The following is a 16,035-nucleotide window of genomic DNA, read 5'->3' as shown; positions in this document are numbered from 1 at the left end:
AAATGGATATTTAGACTTGGAAAATATGAAAACTCAAAAAGGAGATACTATATGAATAAGAGCAATAAAAAAATCACCTGTCTTACACTTAACTAGTGATTGGTTATTTCAATTTTTGGCGTCATAGTCGCGACAAATTCCGCTTACGATGTCGTCCACCAGGTCCTCCAAGTCCCCAAAATGGCGGCTGAAGAAGACGTGCTCGTCTTTGGGCTGAGACGCCATCGCCCGCAAGTCGTCCATGGGGGCCCAAGCCACGCCCACTGCGTACACGGTGATGCCTGGCAGAAAAAAAAGTTATTTTTTTCCTCTTAAGATTGATTAAAATCAAAGTTTTTTCACCTCGCTGATGCGCGGCGGAGGCGGGCCCTCCCACGTCGTCGTACGATTGGCCGTCGGTCACCACGATCAGGAAGTCGCGTCCGACCGCCGTTTGCGCAAAGAGGTTTTGCGTGGCGTAGGCGATGGCGCCCCCGGTGGCCGTTCCGCCGCTCATATAGGGGATCCTCTTGAGGGCGTTGGCCACGCCCTCTTTGCTGTCGTGCTCCCGCATGTCAAACTCCAGTCGCTGGTCGTAGGTGAATTGGACGGCGCCTTGACGTGCGGCAAAGTGGACGCTCAGCGGCGAACCGACGGACGATTGGACGGCAGACGGTTGCACTCACCCGCGCGAGCGCCCACTTCGGAGATGTCAAATTTTCTCGCGATGGAGGCCAGGAATTCCAGGACCAATCGGAAGTTAGGGTCGCCCACGCTGGACGAGCCGTCGATGAGGAAACCGATGTTGACGGAATTGTAGCAAGTGCGACCTGTCAACAGAAAAAATGAAATTCATGATGGACTTTCTCGGGCCGCACAAAATGATGCGGCGGACCACATTTGGCCCCCGGGCCGCCACTTTGACACCTGTTCTGTAGAATATTTTACGTACTGCACAATAGTCGGTCGGCGGAGCAGAGTCTCTGCGCCAGCGGTTTGACGTGTTTGGTGGTGCTGAACCAGCTGGCCATGCGATAGGCGAAGAAGCCGTTGTCGCGGCACGCCGCCTGCGACGAAGACGCCATCAATCAACGAGGCCCCTCCCACACGTCGACCGGGAACCGCCCACCTTCTCGGCAAAGTCCCGGTCCGGGACGGCCGCCATCTCCTCGGCAACGGGCCCGCAGACGGTGGCCAGGAAGAGGTTGACGCCGGAGCTCCGCGCCGAGGCGGCGGCCCGTCGCACGTCGTCGGCCGGCCAGCCGTCCACCAGGACCAGCATGACGCGGGGGCGACCGGGACGGGCGCCGCTTTCCCGGGTGTACAGGTGGTCCACCACGTGGGAGATGGCTTTGCCTGGAATGATTGACAAATTGATCATCATTGACTTTTATTGGAGGGATGACTATACCTGTATTGGTGTCTCCGCCCAGGTGCGTCAGCTCCTTAATGGCGGCCTGAAGCTCTTGGGGTTGCGTGTAGTTGCCAAGTAGAAATTCCGTCTTGGGAACGGCACTGCAAGGGGAAATAAACAAGAGTCAAATGAGGATGGAGCGGGCAATCCGGCAAGGGAGTATTTGCGGTGGCGACCTGGCTTGGACGAGGCCTACGCGGGGTCCATCGGTGCCCACTTTCAACATGGCCGCCAGCTTGGCCACAAAGTTCTTCTGCAGGTTGAAGCGACGTCGACCCAAGTTGGAGCTTCCGTCCAGCACCAGCACAAAGTCCGTTTGACAGTCTACACCGAGGGTCAGAACCGAATAAGGACAGGACAGGATAGACATGAAGGACATGAGGAAAAACTGACCTTTGTTGCCCACTTTTTTCCCGGCCATCTTCTTGATAGCCTTCCTGGAGACGGCGCCGTTGTCCCGGACCAGCTCCTGAGGGCCGTCCTTCCGTCCTGCTTCTGTCCCGCAAGCACGCTACCTTTAGAGAGCTCCTCCCCTCCCCCACGGGAGAGGTCGCCACCCACCGCTGAGTCTGAAGGAGGCGCTCCAGTGGGACAAACTCTGCGAGCGGACGCCGTGGGCCAGGGAGCCCACGTAGCGATGTCGTCCCGGGAGGCGCTCCACCCGTAGCCGTCCGCCGGACGTCCCCACGGCGCCGCTGCGGTAAAGGAAGAAAGCCGGCCGGCGCGCGTGACCCAGCGTCAGCGGGCGTCCGCCGCTTAATCCCGGCCCGCCGCATTCCTCCATCGCGCCTTCCTCTCGCCCGAAAGGTGTTGGGAAGTGCTGGACTATGGCTAATGTGGCTAGCAAAATTCCCTCAGACTACATTTCCCAAAACGATGCCATTTTAAAAGAAAAATGAAGCGCAAAAAGTAAAAAAGAAGGAGCGGGAAGGAATCCCAAAGACACGGAAAGGCCCCAAATGATTAGAAAGTGACCCCAAAATACAAGAAAAGACTGTCATGCATCCAAAATCTACATAAAGTGGACCAATGCGTCATTTAAGAGCAAAAGGAGGTGACCAATGAGAAAGAAGTGACCCGGAAATGGCCTAAAATGCACAAACCTGTGCAACGCGGCGCCACAGATGGACGAGACGGCGGCGTAGACGCCGCTGCCGAAGACGGAGATTCGGCGGCGCTCGCAGCCGGGTGGACAGCTGGCCAGCAGGGCGGCGCCACCGTTCGTCGGGTCCAGGTCGGCTCCGCGGGTGTCGCAGGTGAGCGGTCGCGGCGCTGAGAGAAAACGTGCCAAAACGGTGGCCTTCTTTCAATCTGGCCGCAAGTTGGCGAATCGGTAACGTGATTGGAGACGTACTTTCCGAAGACGAACGCGACGTCAGCAAGAGGACGCCTGCCAGAAAACGACAACAATTATTAGAATTTTTTTTGAAGTATATACAGCCATTTTTATTCTTCAAATGAATCCCTTTGAAATAAAGAATGAGAACGTACCAATCAGAATGAGAGGAGACATGTCCGCTCCTAAAAAGACAAAAAAAGTTCAAATCAAATACATGTAATCTCCAATTATGAATATATAAGTGCAATAAAAAGGAGGCTGGTGTTCATTCACTTGACATGAAAATAGTTGAAAAGAGAAAAATCTTACCTGAAAATCTCTTTGAATCCAATAATGTCCAGAGAATTCCTTGAAAGCGATGAAGATAAAAACCCAGAAAAACCCCAACTGGACCCTTTAAATAATCCCCCCCTCCCTCTCTCTCTCTTTCTCTCTCTAACACACACACACATAAAAGGTATGTGGGCGTGGCTTAGAGGCTCAACCTGAGAGGGAAAAAAAGTGCTGGCAGTGAATGAACATCTTTTAGTGCCATAGTAATTCCTCGGGGGTGCTTCAGTGCCACTTCCCGTCCATGGGTCACTTCGTATAGGCTTGGTGATCATTTTAGAGTATTTCGAGTCACTTTCTGTTGACATGATGACACCTATTATCCTTCCACATATTTAATTTTATCACCAATGCATTGACTTTAATGGGAAAATTGCCCCTACCAACATGGCTGCCTCGAAGGCGTGTTGGTGGCTGCGATAATAGGGCTTTGCTATGCATTTTGATATAAACAATCTTTAAAGAAATGTCATTTCTCACCAATTTGATTGACAATGCATTGACTAAACATGGCCACCCTGCCGCCATGTTGGGTGGGGCAAAATTTGAAATTTAGAGGATTTTCCTACTATTTTACTCTGATGACATCATCAAGACGAGTCAGGATGTTGTTGTGGCCGCCCCTCCTTCCTTCCCTCGTGCTCTCTCGCCCACCCGCCGAGAAGAAAAGAATGTCTTCTCTCATGCGGATCCGGGACAGGAAGTCTTCTCGGGTCAATGGCGCGTTTTTCACTGGAAACGGCGGCAAAGGTCCAATCCCAGGTCAGCGGTTACGACAACAACGGTGATCCCGGCCAAACGGCTCAGATTGATCCGGCGGATTAAAAGCGGCGGAATTAATCCGCCCCGTTTTTGCCGCGTGAGCGCGCAGAAGGAAACAACGTCTTGGGATTTCACAGGTTTTTTTTTAATTTTCCGCCCTTTTTTGGGGGGCGCCTCTACCTCGGGCGGGTGGATACTTTTCCCGGAATAAAAAGTCTCAGTGGGTTTGGGATGGTTTGCGTTCACGTGGCGGGAAAGGGTTAACCGCTTGCTGTGTGTGTGTGTGTGCTGCTCCTCATTTTTGGCCCAACTGGGAAAGCTGAAAGTACACACACATCACATTCAATTAATGAAAATGGCAGTGAATAAAAAGAAATTTAAAAAAAATGATGTAAAAATTTGATCAAAAGTTTGAAGACACTTTCCCATACATTTGAATGGTGGGCTGTCTCAAAACTTTTGACTAAAGACAGATAACGTAAAAAAATTGTGACAGGAAAACTTTTTTTAAATGCTTTTAACCCGTTGATGCCCGAATTAGCGTTTAACTCTTTCAGTGCCATTGGTGACCAATCACGTGGCGTCCAATCGGGTTGCTATCATGAGATAAAAACAAGAAATGCTTTGATTGGTTGAAACTCACTTGCTTGATGAACTGTGACGCGTTGAAGAGTTCGCTGCAGCCATAAATGATCTTCTTGCCGCTTTTTGACTGAAAAAAGAATTAAAAAATAAATAAAACAGACAAAACAAAGTTAGTTTTTCGTTAGTGCCACTTACTTTGGTGTAGTCCACCAGGTTCTGGTACTCAATGTAGTTTCCACCTCCCACCACAAATACGATGGCCTGAAAAAAACATCATTTTGGATTTTAAATAAATCAACAAAAAAACAATGATTTACATGAAAAACAAAATGAAGCACTCACCTCTTGGAAGGGGTTCTTGTTCCTTGGAATGGAACTGCAGACAAGAAAAAAAACTTAAAACATGACAAAGACTAAAGTCACGGCTAACGGGAAGCTAACGGGCGGCTAACAGCTACCTTTCACTGCCGCGCAACATTTTGGGGTCAAAGTAGCGATAGTCGTCCGTCTCCTGGAAGGATACCAGAAAGAAAAAAATAAGCCCACCTGATTGGACGTCCATCTCCATCAATGGCAGCCAATCAATGCGCTCGTTTGGTTCCACTCACAGGATGTGACTTCATCTCCATCAAGTTGTCGAGGATTCGCGTCACGGGAAGATTCTACGAGAAAAAAAAGGTGCTAAATGGGTGTTAAGTGTGCCATTAAAAATCAATTGGGCCATAAAAATGAAGTTTTGGTCCTATTGTCCCAACTGTACATTTCTGCTTCTGAGATTTTTGGATGTCGAAAACGGGATGATATCACGTTGGCTGCGCGTCCGGAAAAAAACAAGCCGAAACTGGAGACGCTTGAAAAGCAAGCCTTGTTTTTGCCGTTTTGATGCAGCGGCGGCGCCGCCAAAAAAGCAGACGTCGCTCGGAAAGAAGGAAGGAACCCCAACGACTTGTGCAGGTGTGGGTGTTCTTTTTTTGTTCCTACTCACGTGCTGCTTGAGCACCAAGTTCTTGACTCCCTCCATCACCAGCTGCGAGCCGCTGTTCATCACTCGGGAAAAGAGCCTGGGCGGGGCCACGGGAGCACGCGGTTAGGACGCACGCTCGCCGCCGTCCATACCGGGGAGGCCGCACCTACCCCATGGGTTTCACTCCGCTGTTGCCGTAGTTGGCGGGCGTGGCCGCCATCTTGGTGAAGGCTCTGCGCACAAAAACAAAATGGACGTCAACATGAGGTGGACAAAAATTCAATGTCTACTTTCTAATTCCAATTTGAACTCCAACAAAAAAAAATCCTAAAAAAATCTCTTAACTAAAAATTCAGTGGCACAGTGGAATAGTGGTTAGCACATTGGGCTCGCAGTTCTGGGGCCGAGGGTTCGATCCCGGGTGAAAAATTTCCATGTTCTCCAATGGTGTTTTTCTGGGTACTTTGGTTTCTTCCCACGTCCCCAAAACATGTGTGCTAGGCTAATTGGATGCTAAATTATCCCTGGCCTTGAGTGTGATTGGCTGTTTGTCTCAGCGTGCCCTGTGATTGGCCGGTCACCCATGTAGGGTGCTACAAAGTCATCTAGGATTGGCTCCGGCACCCCCCGTGACCCTTGTGAGGGGAAGCGGTTTCAGACAACGCCGGAAACCCAACCCCCCCAAAAAAGAAAAGGATAGACACCCTGACTCACTTCCACTGTTTGATGTAGCTGAGAGGCGACAGGTCGCAGCCGGCGTCCAGCAGAGCCGTTTTATACTGCTCCAAGTCCGACTGCAAGCGGGGAACAAAAGACACAAAGTTAGGCTGGCTCATTTGCATATTTACACAGACAACAAAGTCCCTACAAGAAAGAAAACCAAGAAAAAAATGGACTGGAGGGTCATAAAAGGCACAAGAAAACATTCCAGTGGGCTGAGGAGATATTTGGACCCAGAACCAATGGACGCCCGCGGGGACCACGATTTACGACGGCGCATCTTTCATCGCTTGGCCTCGTCCCACACGCCGTCACTGCTGCCGCCTGGGATTCTCGTCAAAACGTCCAGAGGACGGTGGACTTTTTTCCAGAAACAATGTTGGGGGGAAGGCTTTTCTATATAAGACAATTTGTTTATTTATAAATATTCAAAATAAAAGAATGTACCTCTGAAGGCGCCTGCTGAGCTGTGATGTAGAAAATGAGAAAGAGTCGCATCTTGTCTTCTGGCGTCCCCGCTGACAAAAAAAAGACAAGAACAATAAAGTAACCAAGCAAGAAATGCCCCAAAATGGCCGCCCCCGGCACGCGCGTACCGTCCGGGTCGCCGATAATGTCCAGTAGAGATTTGTCCAAAGTGGACTTGCTCATGAGTTTTTCTTCGTACTCAAAATAAACGTCCAGTTTCCGACTCTGAAACGACACGACGACCACGGACATGCATATTAGAAATTATAGGAATAAATATGGATGTGTGTGGCTGGTATTCGTTGCTATTTTCAATGGACATGAATGCATTCAAATGGGCTGTCATGAGGCTTATTGATGCTATTGTTATGGCATGTTGGGTGCCCTCTGCGGGCCAAGGTGTGTATTGCAGGTATAGTCCTTTAATGATGACGACAATAAAGGTCCAATTTTTGGAGGGTTTTGACAAGGATACCTTAATGTGGTCCAGCACAGCCGTGGCTACGTTGGTGTGGAGGTCGATCAGACGTTTCTTCTCCAACAACTCAGGCAGAGAACTAAGAAAAAATATATATATTTAAATTAAAGTTAAATCAATACCATCATGGCTTTGGTACAGAGTCAATATTTTTCTTCGATCACCTGACGGCCGAAGTGAGCTTGGCGGTGTTGTCCGACAGCATGCTGATGGCGCCCTCGTCCTCGCCCTCCAGGCCCTGAGTGGGGAAAGGTCATAGAGGTCAAAGGGGGAGGGCCAGTTTTTGTTTTGTTTTGTCTGTTTTAGTTTTACCATGATGCTCTTGAGCCGTTTGACCTCGTCCTCCTGCGTGCGGTAGGCGTCCAATTCCTCCTGAACCGACTCGGCCACCTCCGGGAAGGGGCTCCCCTTGTGCCTCTGCCAGAACTTGTCGGCGGCCGTCAGGTCGTACATGCGCCGGCTCTTCTTTTTGGGACGGGCGCCGGCGGTGGACGCCTCAGACCCGCCTCCTTCTTCTAGCATCACGCGATTAAGGTGGAAGTCCTGAAAAAGAGATAAGTGGATAACTGGGGCATGAGCAGGCCACTTCTTGTTTTTTTCAGGGCATATGTGATAAAGGGACTTTTGGAGCACCAAGTCAATTTGTCTCACCATCACGTCGTGGATCAGCGCCTGATAGGTCCAAGTGTGGTGAAGGGGCGTGGCCATGTCTATGTTGCGGTCGGCCAGAACGAACAGAGGCCTCTGGAAGCTGCGTGGCAGACAAACACCACCAGTCAATAGGGGCAAAAAAAACAGAAACGTGTGGCCTGGCTTACCTGAACTGCCCGGCGGCCATGTTGTCTCCCGTGAAAAGGCTGTTCCTGGCGTCGCGTAGATTTTCACGCAGTTTCTTGTCCAGTTTCTACAAAATGGCAGGCACAGGGAATATTTTTTTTTCAGTTTTCTGTCCTGTTTTGTTTGAATTTTTAAGCAAAATAGGCCAACTCACCATAGCAACCATCTCTGCCGCGTTGCCATGGGGACAGCGGATGATGGGCACGGCACCTACACCAAACACATTTACGTCACCCCACCGTCAAACAGACTGTAAATGGCGGGAGATACGCACCCAGTGTTACGAAAAAGCAGAATAGGCTGTCCACGATGGTGTCCATGATGGCCTCCATGTCCGTGTCTTGCGTGTCACCTCTGTTGATGGCTGCAAAATGGCGGATATTTTTTATTCAGTGGCTCACAATCAGGTTATTTGCATTTAAGCTACGATCGAACATCATGGTCATTATCATTGAGGAAAAAAAATAATAATCCTGCAATACCCATTTTGGCCAGCAGATGGCAAATGAACCAAATTCAACTGCAGTACCACCAAACAGCCTGAAGACTCGCTCTCTCAACCACACGTGAATAATACATCCGAAACAATGGATAATAGCACTCAAACGCGACCATTCGCCATTCTGATAGCGAACTAGCAAGAAATTCTCACCGTGGTAAGAGATGGCCTCCTTGTTTTGATGGCCCAAGATGAACATGTCATCCTCCAGTGTGATGAAGTTCAGGTACTGGTCGTACACCTAAAACACACACACAAGCACATTCACATACGTGACAAATACATGTATTGAAAGTCCGCTAGCTAGATATTAAAACAACTCCAACCTTGGTGATCTGAGTGACGGCGTTAGCCGCTAAGGCGGCGCAGGCGATGTCCTCCAACTTGCTTCGACTGATAGCCGAGATGAAGTTCAGGTAGTAGGATTCGTACAGTTGGTTTCTCAGGTCCTACGGAGTTAGAAAGCCACATTAAGTGAAGTCGCGTTATTCAAGGGAAGACTGATGCGCACATTTCTACAATGAGCCACAAGGCGGCGACATTGTAAATGGAACAGTAAAACAGGAGGTAGGCTGCCGTCTATTACCTGACAGATCCTGTCAATGTTCTCCTCCGAAGGCATGACGAAGTAAATGGCCGGCACGTCGGGAATGGGATCTCTGTCGGAGTGAAGCAACCTGGAAAAAAATAAAAATAAAAAACATAAAGAAAGGGTTGATACATAGTTTAAATATGCGCGCATGCAAGTTACAGGTGGAGTGTGATGCCCATGTCTCGGAGCTCTTTGACGGACAGCAGCGGCGAGATGATGTCCTGACCGAAGCGGTCGTATATCAGCACCTGGAAAATACATACACGTATATATTTAAGGATTTTTTTACTTTTGATGAATACATTTTTATGTATACCTCAGATACTTTAGTTGTATTTGGAAAATCAATTTACCTTCCATACTGGTTCGGATGTGGCGTTCTTTACAGGAGGTGCGTTGAAGTTTAACATGCGCTTCAGAGCCACTGGCGGGGCGAAAAACACAGGTGTATGATGCAAAGTCATTTGTAAACTTCACGGCTGAAAAGCACTACATTTAATTGATTGAAACGCTTGATTTTAGCAGGTGATATAATCTCGTCGCGGATACCCAATCTTCCTTTTCGTTAAATTTTGTCAATATTTTGTGTCTTGGTGCAGTAATTTCAGACTTTTGACTTCGGTTTTGGACTTTTATCATAAACATTTCAACAATTTTGAACTGAAGTAAAAAACAAATGCTAATACACAGCATCAGTTCATTAGCTAGCATATGCTAATTCGACAGGAGAAGACCGATTCAGGAGCTAGTTAAGGTTTGACGTTTTGTTAAAGAGGTTCATTTAAAGATTAAAAGTGCTACGCTTGGAAAATGGTTGACTGAAATAAATGAAAATGAGTGATAAAACCATTTGGACATACCCGTCTGCTTGTCGCGTACTGACGCGGCCATGTTGGATGTTGTGGCGCTCGGGTGACGTGTCCAAACAAAGAGCGTAACGAAGTGAGATGCCTCACTCTGACACAAATTTAGGAAACCTTGGCAGGAGAGACAGGAGGTATCACTCTGTTTTTTTTTCAGGTACAACGATTTAAAAAAAACAAGACTGGTCACCAGTAAGCTGTAGGTTCCTGCATTTTGAAAAAGTAAAAAAATCATAATAATAATAATAACAACAAACATTTGTTGGAAGACTAGAAAAAATACTTTTATTGTGTTAATCATGCAGGACACCAACAGGAAGTAGTAACACGTCACGTGGTAAATGTCAGCTGCTCACCACACCATCAATCCCTTAAGTTAAAAAAAAGCGCAAAAACAAGCCAATCGGGAGGCCGCGCCAAGCTCCGATTGGACGCGGGGAGCCTCGGTGGCAGTCGGTGGCGGGGAGCGAGGTGGCTCCGCCCCCGAGAGCCGATGCCAAGTGATCGGCCGACCGGGGAAATAAATAAAAATCTTGAGTTGGCAGTTGTTATTTAAAAAAAACGCTGATGTCATCACAAAAACCCATCAAAAGAATTCCAAAAGATTATTTGCGAGATTGACGATAGTGACGGAACCCAGACGTCTGATCGGTCGCTCGGGACCGATCGTGACAGTTTCTACCTCGCCTCGGCGTCTGAACGGCGATTTGGGATTGGCCGGGAGGGGCCGTAAATTCGGGGACGGGCGGGGCTGAAGAAGCGCCCTCGCGGATTGGTCGCCCTCGTCTGAGAAACATTTCAAAACAGTGGGCCCAATCCCGGCCGGCGTCGATCGGGACCGATCCTCGCTTCGGTCTGTATTGTGCCCCCGAATTATTTTTTTTGCTGTCCCGTTGCGGAACCTTTGGTAAAAAAAAGCTAGCCGCCTAGCGACAAACGGGCCGATGGGTGGGACGGTTGGCGTAGGGGGAGGGGCTTTAGTGTCACGGCGACGTGGGCGGCGACGGCCTACACGTAGACCCTGGCGAGGGCGTCGGCTCCGGCCGAGGCGATGTAGGCCTTGGAGGGGTGAAAGGTCACGTCGTAGATGGCCTCGTCGCTCTTCTTGCGGTGGGCCGTGATCTCCTGGACGCACGTCTTGGAGTCCAGGTTCCACAAACGCAGCGAGCAGTCGTGGCCTGGAATGAGGGAGAGAACCGGTCGCCCGTCAGTCCCGAGCTCCGGGAACGGAAGCGTTACCGGCGCACTTACTTCCGGACATCAGGTAGATCCCGTTTGGATCCACCGCCAGGCTGGTGACGGCGTCCAAGTGGGCCACCATGGCGTGGATCATCTTCCCTGAAAACACACACAAATCACATTGTACTTGACTATATATTTCTTATTTTTTTAGTTTACCATGGTGAGCATCCAAAAACAAAAATCAGAATTGTGACATCACAACCAGAATGGGCGACCATTCCTAAGGAAAAAATAACCTACCTGACTTGTTGTCAAAGAACTTGATGTTTCTGTCCTCGTGCGCCGTGATGGTGACGGGCAGCGTGGGATGGCTGACCACCTTGTAGATGTGATGGCAACCGGGACGGCCTGGACACAAAATGGCCGCATTACGTCCCGTTGCCAAAAGAAAAAGGACGACACGCAACTTCTCCGGAAGCAACTAATAATTGCGAGCCCTCTTCCATTGAGGTTTAACGTAAAAATATCCGAAACTCATCGATCTTGCGCAGCGCTTAACCTCGGGTTTTGTTTTTTCTTACTTCCTTCGCTCTGAGCTTTCATCACCAGCGTGCTCTGAGAGGTCTCCAGGTCGTACAGCGCCACGTCGCCGTCGTGGAAGGAGGCCACGGCCTGGGCGGGCTCGCAGCCGTTGAAATCCACCGACGTGGGGACGCCGTATTCTGCGGAAGGGGCGGGGCAAACGGTTTAATGGGGCGCCGCACGACTGGCCTCCGGCGCCACGGACTCACCTCCGTCGACGTTGAAAGTGCTGATGCAGGGGTTCTCCTCCTGAGGGTTCCAAAGTTTGACGGTCCCGTCGGCCGAGCAGGACAGCAGGCGGTCCTTGACGGCGCTGTAGGCCAACGACCACACGGCGTCCGTGTGTCCCGTCCACGTGCCGGCCAGTGCGCTGGCGTCTGATGGCGGAGAAAAGACATTGGTCACGTGAAAAGGCGGACCAACTTGAATTTAGCCCGTCCGCTACGTATATCAACTCATATATGTATTAGTTTCCAGAGTTCCAAGATGGCCGCCCACTAGGCACACACTGTAAAAAATGGAGCACTTGCCCCACTTAAAAAAATGACCGCCTTTATCAACGAGCTCATCACAGGACTAAAAAACTCCTCGTATACATGCAATTCATTTTCTCGTATGAAAAAACTTGTGTGGCGCTTACCGTACGTGTCGTAGGGGTCTACGTTGGAGCCGGGAACGTTCCACCATTGGATGGTGGCGTCCACGCCGCCGCTGAAGCACTGCTCGCCGTTGGACGTCACGGCCAGAGACAGCACGGGGCCGCTGGGAGGAGAATGGGGGTGATTGAGCTTTTCAAGGGGTTTTGTAGCTCACGCTAACGGACGATACGTACACGTGAGCTCGGAAGGTGTAGATGGGTTCCACGTCCAACGAGGCACTTCTGCGCCAAAGAGAGAGAGAGAGAGAGAAATTAGGTCATGTGACGGGGAAAAAAGCGTGAAGATTTGCGGCTACTTTTTGGCCGCCACGGTCTTGGTGAGGTTCCACAGCTTGAGCGTGTGGTCTTCGGACACGGTCAGCAAGCAGGGCTCCAGCGGGTGGAAGGCCAGCGCCCGGACGCCGTCAAAATGGCTGCGCAGCGTGTACTTGGGGTTCCACGTCTTACGGAAGGACGATTCCTGACTGGACGCCAACTGCCAGGGACCAAAACACATGTGACCCCTAAATATGTATCCCACGCTCGATCCCGATGACTTTGACACCAAACATGGCTATTTTCCGATCGTTTCGCGATCGGCGTCCAATCACGTGGCGACCAATCGAGCTTTCGCGGAGAACGAAAACGAATTTTGTCACTCACGTCGTAGCCAAAGTCGACGTCGTCGTTGGTGACGGTCAGGTCGGCCAGGTCGCCCAATCCCAGCACGCTCTCCAGGACGCGGTCGGCCCCGCCCATCAGGAAGTTCTTCCCGGCGCCCGGCGCGAACGGCAGCGGCTCGGCTGAACACCGCCGGACGGAGGACGGCGACGTCAGTGGTAGATCGAAGGGAAGGACAGGGCAAACTGGCATGAACTCACCCCACTCGGTCCCGTCGCCAGAGCTGCGCGCTTCGCCGGCGCCCTCGCCGTCCTCCGCCGTGACCAGGAAGTCAAATTCCTTCAGCGCCTCCTCCGTGTCGGCGTCGTCTTCTTCGGACGCCAGGCCTTCGTTGCCCACCTGGACCAAGATTCAGTTAAAAAAAATGAAAATACACCACCCGGCAGCCATTTTGGCTCGTACAATGACAGACGCCCACCTTGTTTTTGTGTTTCCTATGATGTTTGATGTCATCACCAATGTCGTCCTCCAGTTCTCCGTCCTCATCCTCGTCCTCATCGCTGTCCTCCGCGTTCTCCAGGAAGTTGAACGTCTCCAGAACGTCGCCCGGGCTCCTGCGGGACGCAGACACGTGGTCACCGCGGTCGCGGATTGGGCGCCCGCCCTATCCGGCATTTACCGTTTGGCGTCTTTGCGCGTGTCGTCGCCGTTGATGAGTTCCTGAAGGTTCTTCTTGTCCACCGAGCCGTTCTGATCCGACGTGGACAAGCCCAACAGGGAGCGAACCCGCTGCGTGCGGACGTCCAAGATGGTGTCCGTGTAGCCCACTTCCTGGAGGTACCTGAGGGTGCGGAGGGAGGGGGTGAGCGCCCCCGACCGCGCCACGGCGTCGCCACGACGACGTTGGCGTACTGTCTCAAAAGTTGTCGTCCTTGTTTCCACGTCAGCTGACTGTTGGCGGGGAGCGCCGACACTTCCGAGTCTTTGGCGTCTGCGGGGCGGGAAAAAAAATCAAATAAAAAAAGTAATGGTCACCGGGGTAACCCGTAGGAGGCGGGGCTTGGGGGAGTCACCTGACTCGAAGCTGGGAAGCTTGAGGTCGCCTTGATTCAACTCCGTCCCGTACTTCAACTTGTGATACTTGGCCCTGCGGGACAAGACGTTTTATTTTTGGGGGATTTTATTTAGTTTTCTTTTTTTCTAAAAATGTGTGAATCGCCACCTTTCTTGTTTGAGCGCGTACTCCAACATCTTGATTCTTCGGACCAAGTCGTTCTTCAAGTTCTCCTGACCTTTCCTCTCCCCCTGGAGGAACGCTATCCTGGCCTGCAAAAAACACACAAATACACAAACACACGCACGCACGCACGCGCACACGTCAATCCGATGGCAGCTGCTCCCGAAAGACGACACTCGCGCTGACTATTTATAAATCCGGTGGGGTGTCCATAGCAACAGGTGGATGGACAGGCGGTTGCCGTGGCAATGTGGGAGTCGTAGGCAGGAACTGATTTTTGACCTATCGGCCTCAATGTCCACTTAATGATGAGCCGTTTGGCTCCCGCGACCAATCACAAGGGTAAGACAATTGAAAATAGCAACACCTAATAATAGTTAATAATTATATATCTTTACATATGTTGTTTCTCTTGGGTAGTTTTAGGTTGCAGCACTACTTTATGGTGGTAGGTCAGTTCAATGCCAATTAAAAGATAAAAACGATGCATTATTCATGGTCTGACTGTGTATTAGTCATACATAACCGGCAATGGCAGCAGATGACTTTAATGGGCTTTTTAGTGACCTGTAAAGCCCTAGATTCAAATTCATGTGCAATAAGGGGTTATAATACTTTCATTAGCTCAGAATAACCGCAACGGTGCAAACATGTAGGACCACTTGTAGGAAAATATTTTTGTTATTGTCTCAATTAACTACAAAAGTGTGAGGTGATGCTGGACATGTCACAGCGGGCCCAGCTGTTTCTAAACTAAGCTAGGCTAGCTCCGAGCTGGCCTTTAGAAGCTAAACGATTCGAATACCATAACAAGCCAAAATTTAGCAACGATATTCTTATCTCGCTGCTTTTAAAGGGTCATATTTTAGCCGAGGTGTTAACTTGGGGACGCCACCAGTTGGTTAAAATGTCCAAACAGTGTGGAAAGTCTGAGAAGGGACGTCATGCTAACAGCTAACGGGGCTAATCTCGGACGGAGCTAATGCTCAACCAGCGCGGAGCGTGTTAGCTTAGCTTCAGACCTCAAGTAAATAAACAATCAGTTCAAATCATTTGTATTTTGATTTAGGGTCAGCGCAAGATAATTAGCGTGGACATATTTTTACATTTGTATAGAAATGAGGGCAAATCACGTCACACTGTTTATATTCACGGCCTGAGATTCACCCACTATATAAACACATTGAATAAATAGTGAACCTAAACTAACAGTTTGATTGAGTGGGGTCGTGTTTGTGTCATTTTCACGGGGTAGAATAATGGCTGGCCTACTTTGTTAGTGTTGTCACATTATTAAGCGTGGTGTCACTGCTATTATTAGATCATGATGCTGACGTGATCCCCCCTTGAATGGACGTCAATGGCGCCCCAGTAGTATAGTAAGTCCATCCGTGGCCACCACGGCTCACCTGTAACTCGGCCCGTTCCACTTCCCAGTGGGCCCGCTCCATCTCGAAGCGGGCCCACTCGTGCTGGATGTAGTGCAGGATGCCCGGGATGGTGTACTGCTGCTGGGGCCGCTGTAACTCGTCACTCTGCTGCGGCCCCAGCGCCGACCCTCCTAGTCCTCCTCCTCCGGGGCCGCCGGCGAGGGCCGGGTGAACTCCTCCGGTTCCCCCCGGCTGGAGCTGCTGCTGGGGCGGCGGAGGTCCAGCGGCTCCTCCGCCGGGGTGCTCGTCCATGTCGTGCTTGTTCGACTGTGTCCACCGACGAGAAGGAAAATGACGTCCTACGTTCTCGGATAAATCCCGCGAGTCTACCGCGGTCCGCTTGGGTTCGACTCGACTCGCCGGCTGTCACCCCGGAGGACTGCGGTCAGGTGAGTGCGACCGATGACGGAGCTGCTGCGCTGACTGTGTGAGGCTAACCGGCCGCCATTACTGAGCGATCTCACACCGGAGAAACTCGCCGCGGTGCCTGCCGGGAGGGGAACTCCACCGACGCAT

General features: G+C 50.6%; 3 protein-coding genes across 4 annotated transcripts; all 3 read right to left on the bottom strand.

The window, feature by feature from the left end:
- Window positions 1–12: 12 nt before the first annotated feature.
- On the bottom strand, window positions 13–3,136 carry coch (coagulation factor C homolog, cochlin (Limulus polyphemus)). Its single transcript, XM_077730741.1, has 13 exons — window positions 3,042–3,136; window positions 2,885–2,914; window positions 2,748–2,783; window positions 2,497–2,665; window positions 1,955–2,088; window positions 1,787–1,888; window positions 1,570–1,717; window positions 1,391–1,494; window positions 1,109–1,335; window positions 932–1,046; window positions 666–809; window positions 343–594; window positions 13–281 (listed from the first exon to the last, which is right to left on the bottom strand). The coding sequence occupies exons 2-13, from the start codon at window positions 2,904–2,906 to the stop codon at window positions 109–111; spliced, it is 1,626 nt and encodes a 541-aa protein (XP_077586867.1). The 5' UTR covers window positions 2,907–2,914; window positions 3,042–3,136; the 3' UTR covers window positions 13–108.
- An 811-nt stretch (window positions 3,137–3,947) lies between these two features.
- Window positions 3,948–9,974, bottom strand: scfd1 (sec1 family domain containing 1). Its single transcript, XM_077730737.1, has 24 exons — window positions 9,828–9,974; window positions 9,321–9,391; window positions 9,127–9,215; window positions 8,962–9,052; window positions 8,702–8,824; window positions 8,529–8,616; window positions 8,151–8,240; window positions 8,031–8,086; window positions 7,858–7,943; window positions 7,691–7,790; window positions 7,352–7,582; window positions 7,204–7,277; window positions 7,037–7,118; window positions 6,690–6,786; window positions 6,541–6,611; window positions 6,088–6,167; window positions 5,544–5,606; window positions 5,395–5,470; window positions 5,018–5,071; window positions 4,868–4,920; window positions 4,752–4,785; window positions 4,605–4,670; window positions 4,468–4,536; window positions 3,948–4,143 (listed from the first exon to the last, which is right to left on the bottom strand). Exons 1-24 carry the CDS (start codon window positions 9,856–9,858, stop codon window positions 4,120–4,122), a joined length of 1,899 nt encoding a protein of 632 aa, XP_077586863.1. The 5' UTR covers window positions 9,859–9,974; the 3' UTR covers window positions 3,948–4,119.
- Window positions 9,975–10,088: 114 nt separating this feature from the next.
- On the bottom strand, window positions 10,089–16,017 carry strn3 (striatin, calmodulin binding protein 3). 2 transcript variants are annotated; one of them, XM_077730738.1, is made up of 16 exons: window positions 15,499–16,017; window positions 14,075–14,178; window positions 13,927–13,999; window positions 13,765–13,865; window positions 13,532–13,693; window positions 13,331–13,466; window positions 13,113–13,251; window positions 12,895–13,034; window positions 12,549–12,727; window positions 12,427–12,474; window positions 12,235–12,356; window positions 11,804–11,971; window positions 11,594–11,734; window positions 11,313–11,420; window positions 11,082–11,168; window positions 10,089–11,008 (listed from the first exon to the last, which is right to left on the bottom strand). In XM_077730738.1, exons 1-16 carry the CDS (start codon window positions 15,769–15,771, stop codon window positions 10,839–10,841), a joined length of 2,151 nt encoding a protein of 716 aa, XP_077586864.1. In that variant the 5' UTR covers window positions 15,772–16,017; the 3' UTR covers window positions 10,089–10,838. The 2 variants fall into 2 exon arrangements, with proteins under 2 accessions (XP_077586864.1, XP_077586866.1); XM_077730740.1 differs by having other exon boundaries at window positions 13,765–13,843; window positions 13,926–13,999; window positions 15,499–16,016.
- Window positions 16,018–16,035: the final 18 nt, after the last annotated feature.

Source organism: Stigmatopora nigra, chromosome 13, assembly GCF_051989575.1.
Source record: "Stigmatopora nigra isolate UIUO_SnigA chromosome 13, RoL_Snig_1.1, whole genome shotgun sequence".
Classification (NCBI taxonomy): Eukaryota; Metazoa; Chordata; class Actinopteri; order Syngnathiformes; family Syngnathidae; genus Stigmatopora; species Stigmatopora nigra.
The sequence above is the reverse complement of the archived record's forward strand: the minus strand, read 5'-3'. Positions and strand labels throughout refer to the sequence as shown.

What these genes read in the sequence shown, in the direction of transcription:
- strn3 (XM_077730738.1), bottom strand. Translation starts at nt 15,771, where the DNA reads ATGGACGAGCACCCCGGCGGAGGAGCCGCTGGACCTCCGCCGCCCCAG. An exon ending in ACGCGCAAAGACGCCAAACG is followed by an intron (nt 13,467 to 13,531) that starts GTAAATGCCGGA and finishes TGCGTCCCGCAG; the next exon opens with GAGCCCGGGCGACGTTCTGG. An exon ending in ACGTCGACTTTGGCTACGAC is followed by an intron (nt 12,728 to 12,894) that starts GTGAGTGACAAA and finishes GGTCCCTGGCAG; the next exon opens with TTGGCGTCCAGTCAGGAATC.
- scfd1 (XM_077730737.1), bottom strand. Translation starts at nt 9,858, where the DNA reads ATGGCCGCGTCAGTACGCGACAAGCAGACGG. An exon ending in CTGCTTTTTCGTAACACTGG is followed by an intron (nt 8,087 to 8,150) that starts GTGCGTATCTCC and finishes TGTTTGGTGTAG; the next exon opens with GTGCCGTGCCCATCATCCGC. An exon ending in CTCAGCAGGCGCCTTCAGAG is followed by an intron (nt 6,168 to 6,540) that starts GTACATTCTTTT and finishes CCCCGCTTGCAG; the next exon opens with TCGGACTTGGAGCAGTATAA.
- coch (XM_077730741.1), bottom strand. Translation starts at nt 2,906, where the DNA reads ATGTCTCCTCTCATTCTGATTG. An exon ending in GTAGGCCTCGTCCAAGCCAG is followed by an intron (nt 1,495 to 1,569) that starts GTCGCCACCGCA and finishes TTCCCCTTGCAG; the next exon opens with TGCCGTTCCCAAGACGGAAT. An exon ending in CGCCGACCGACTATTGTGCA is followed by an intron (nt 810 to 931) that starts GTACGTAAAATA and finishes TTCTGTTGACAG; the next exon opens with GTCGCACTTGCTACAATTCC.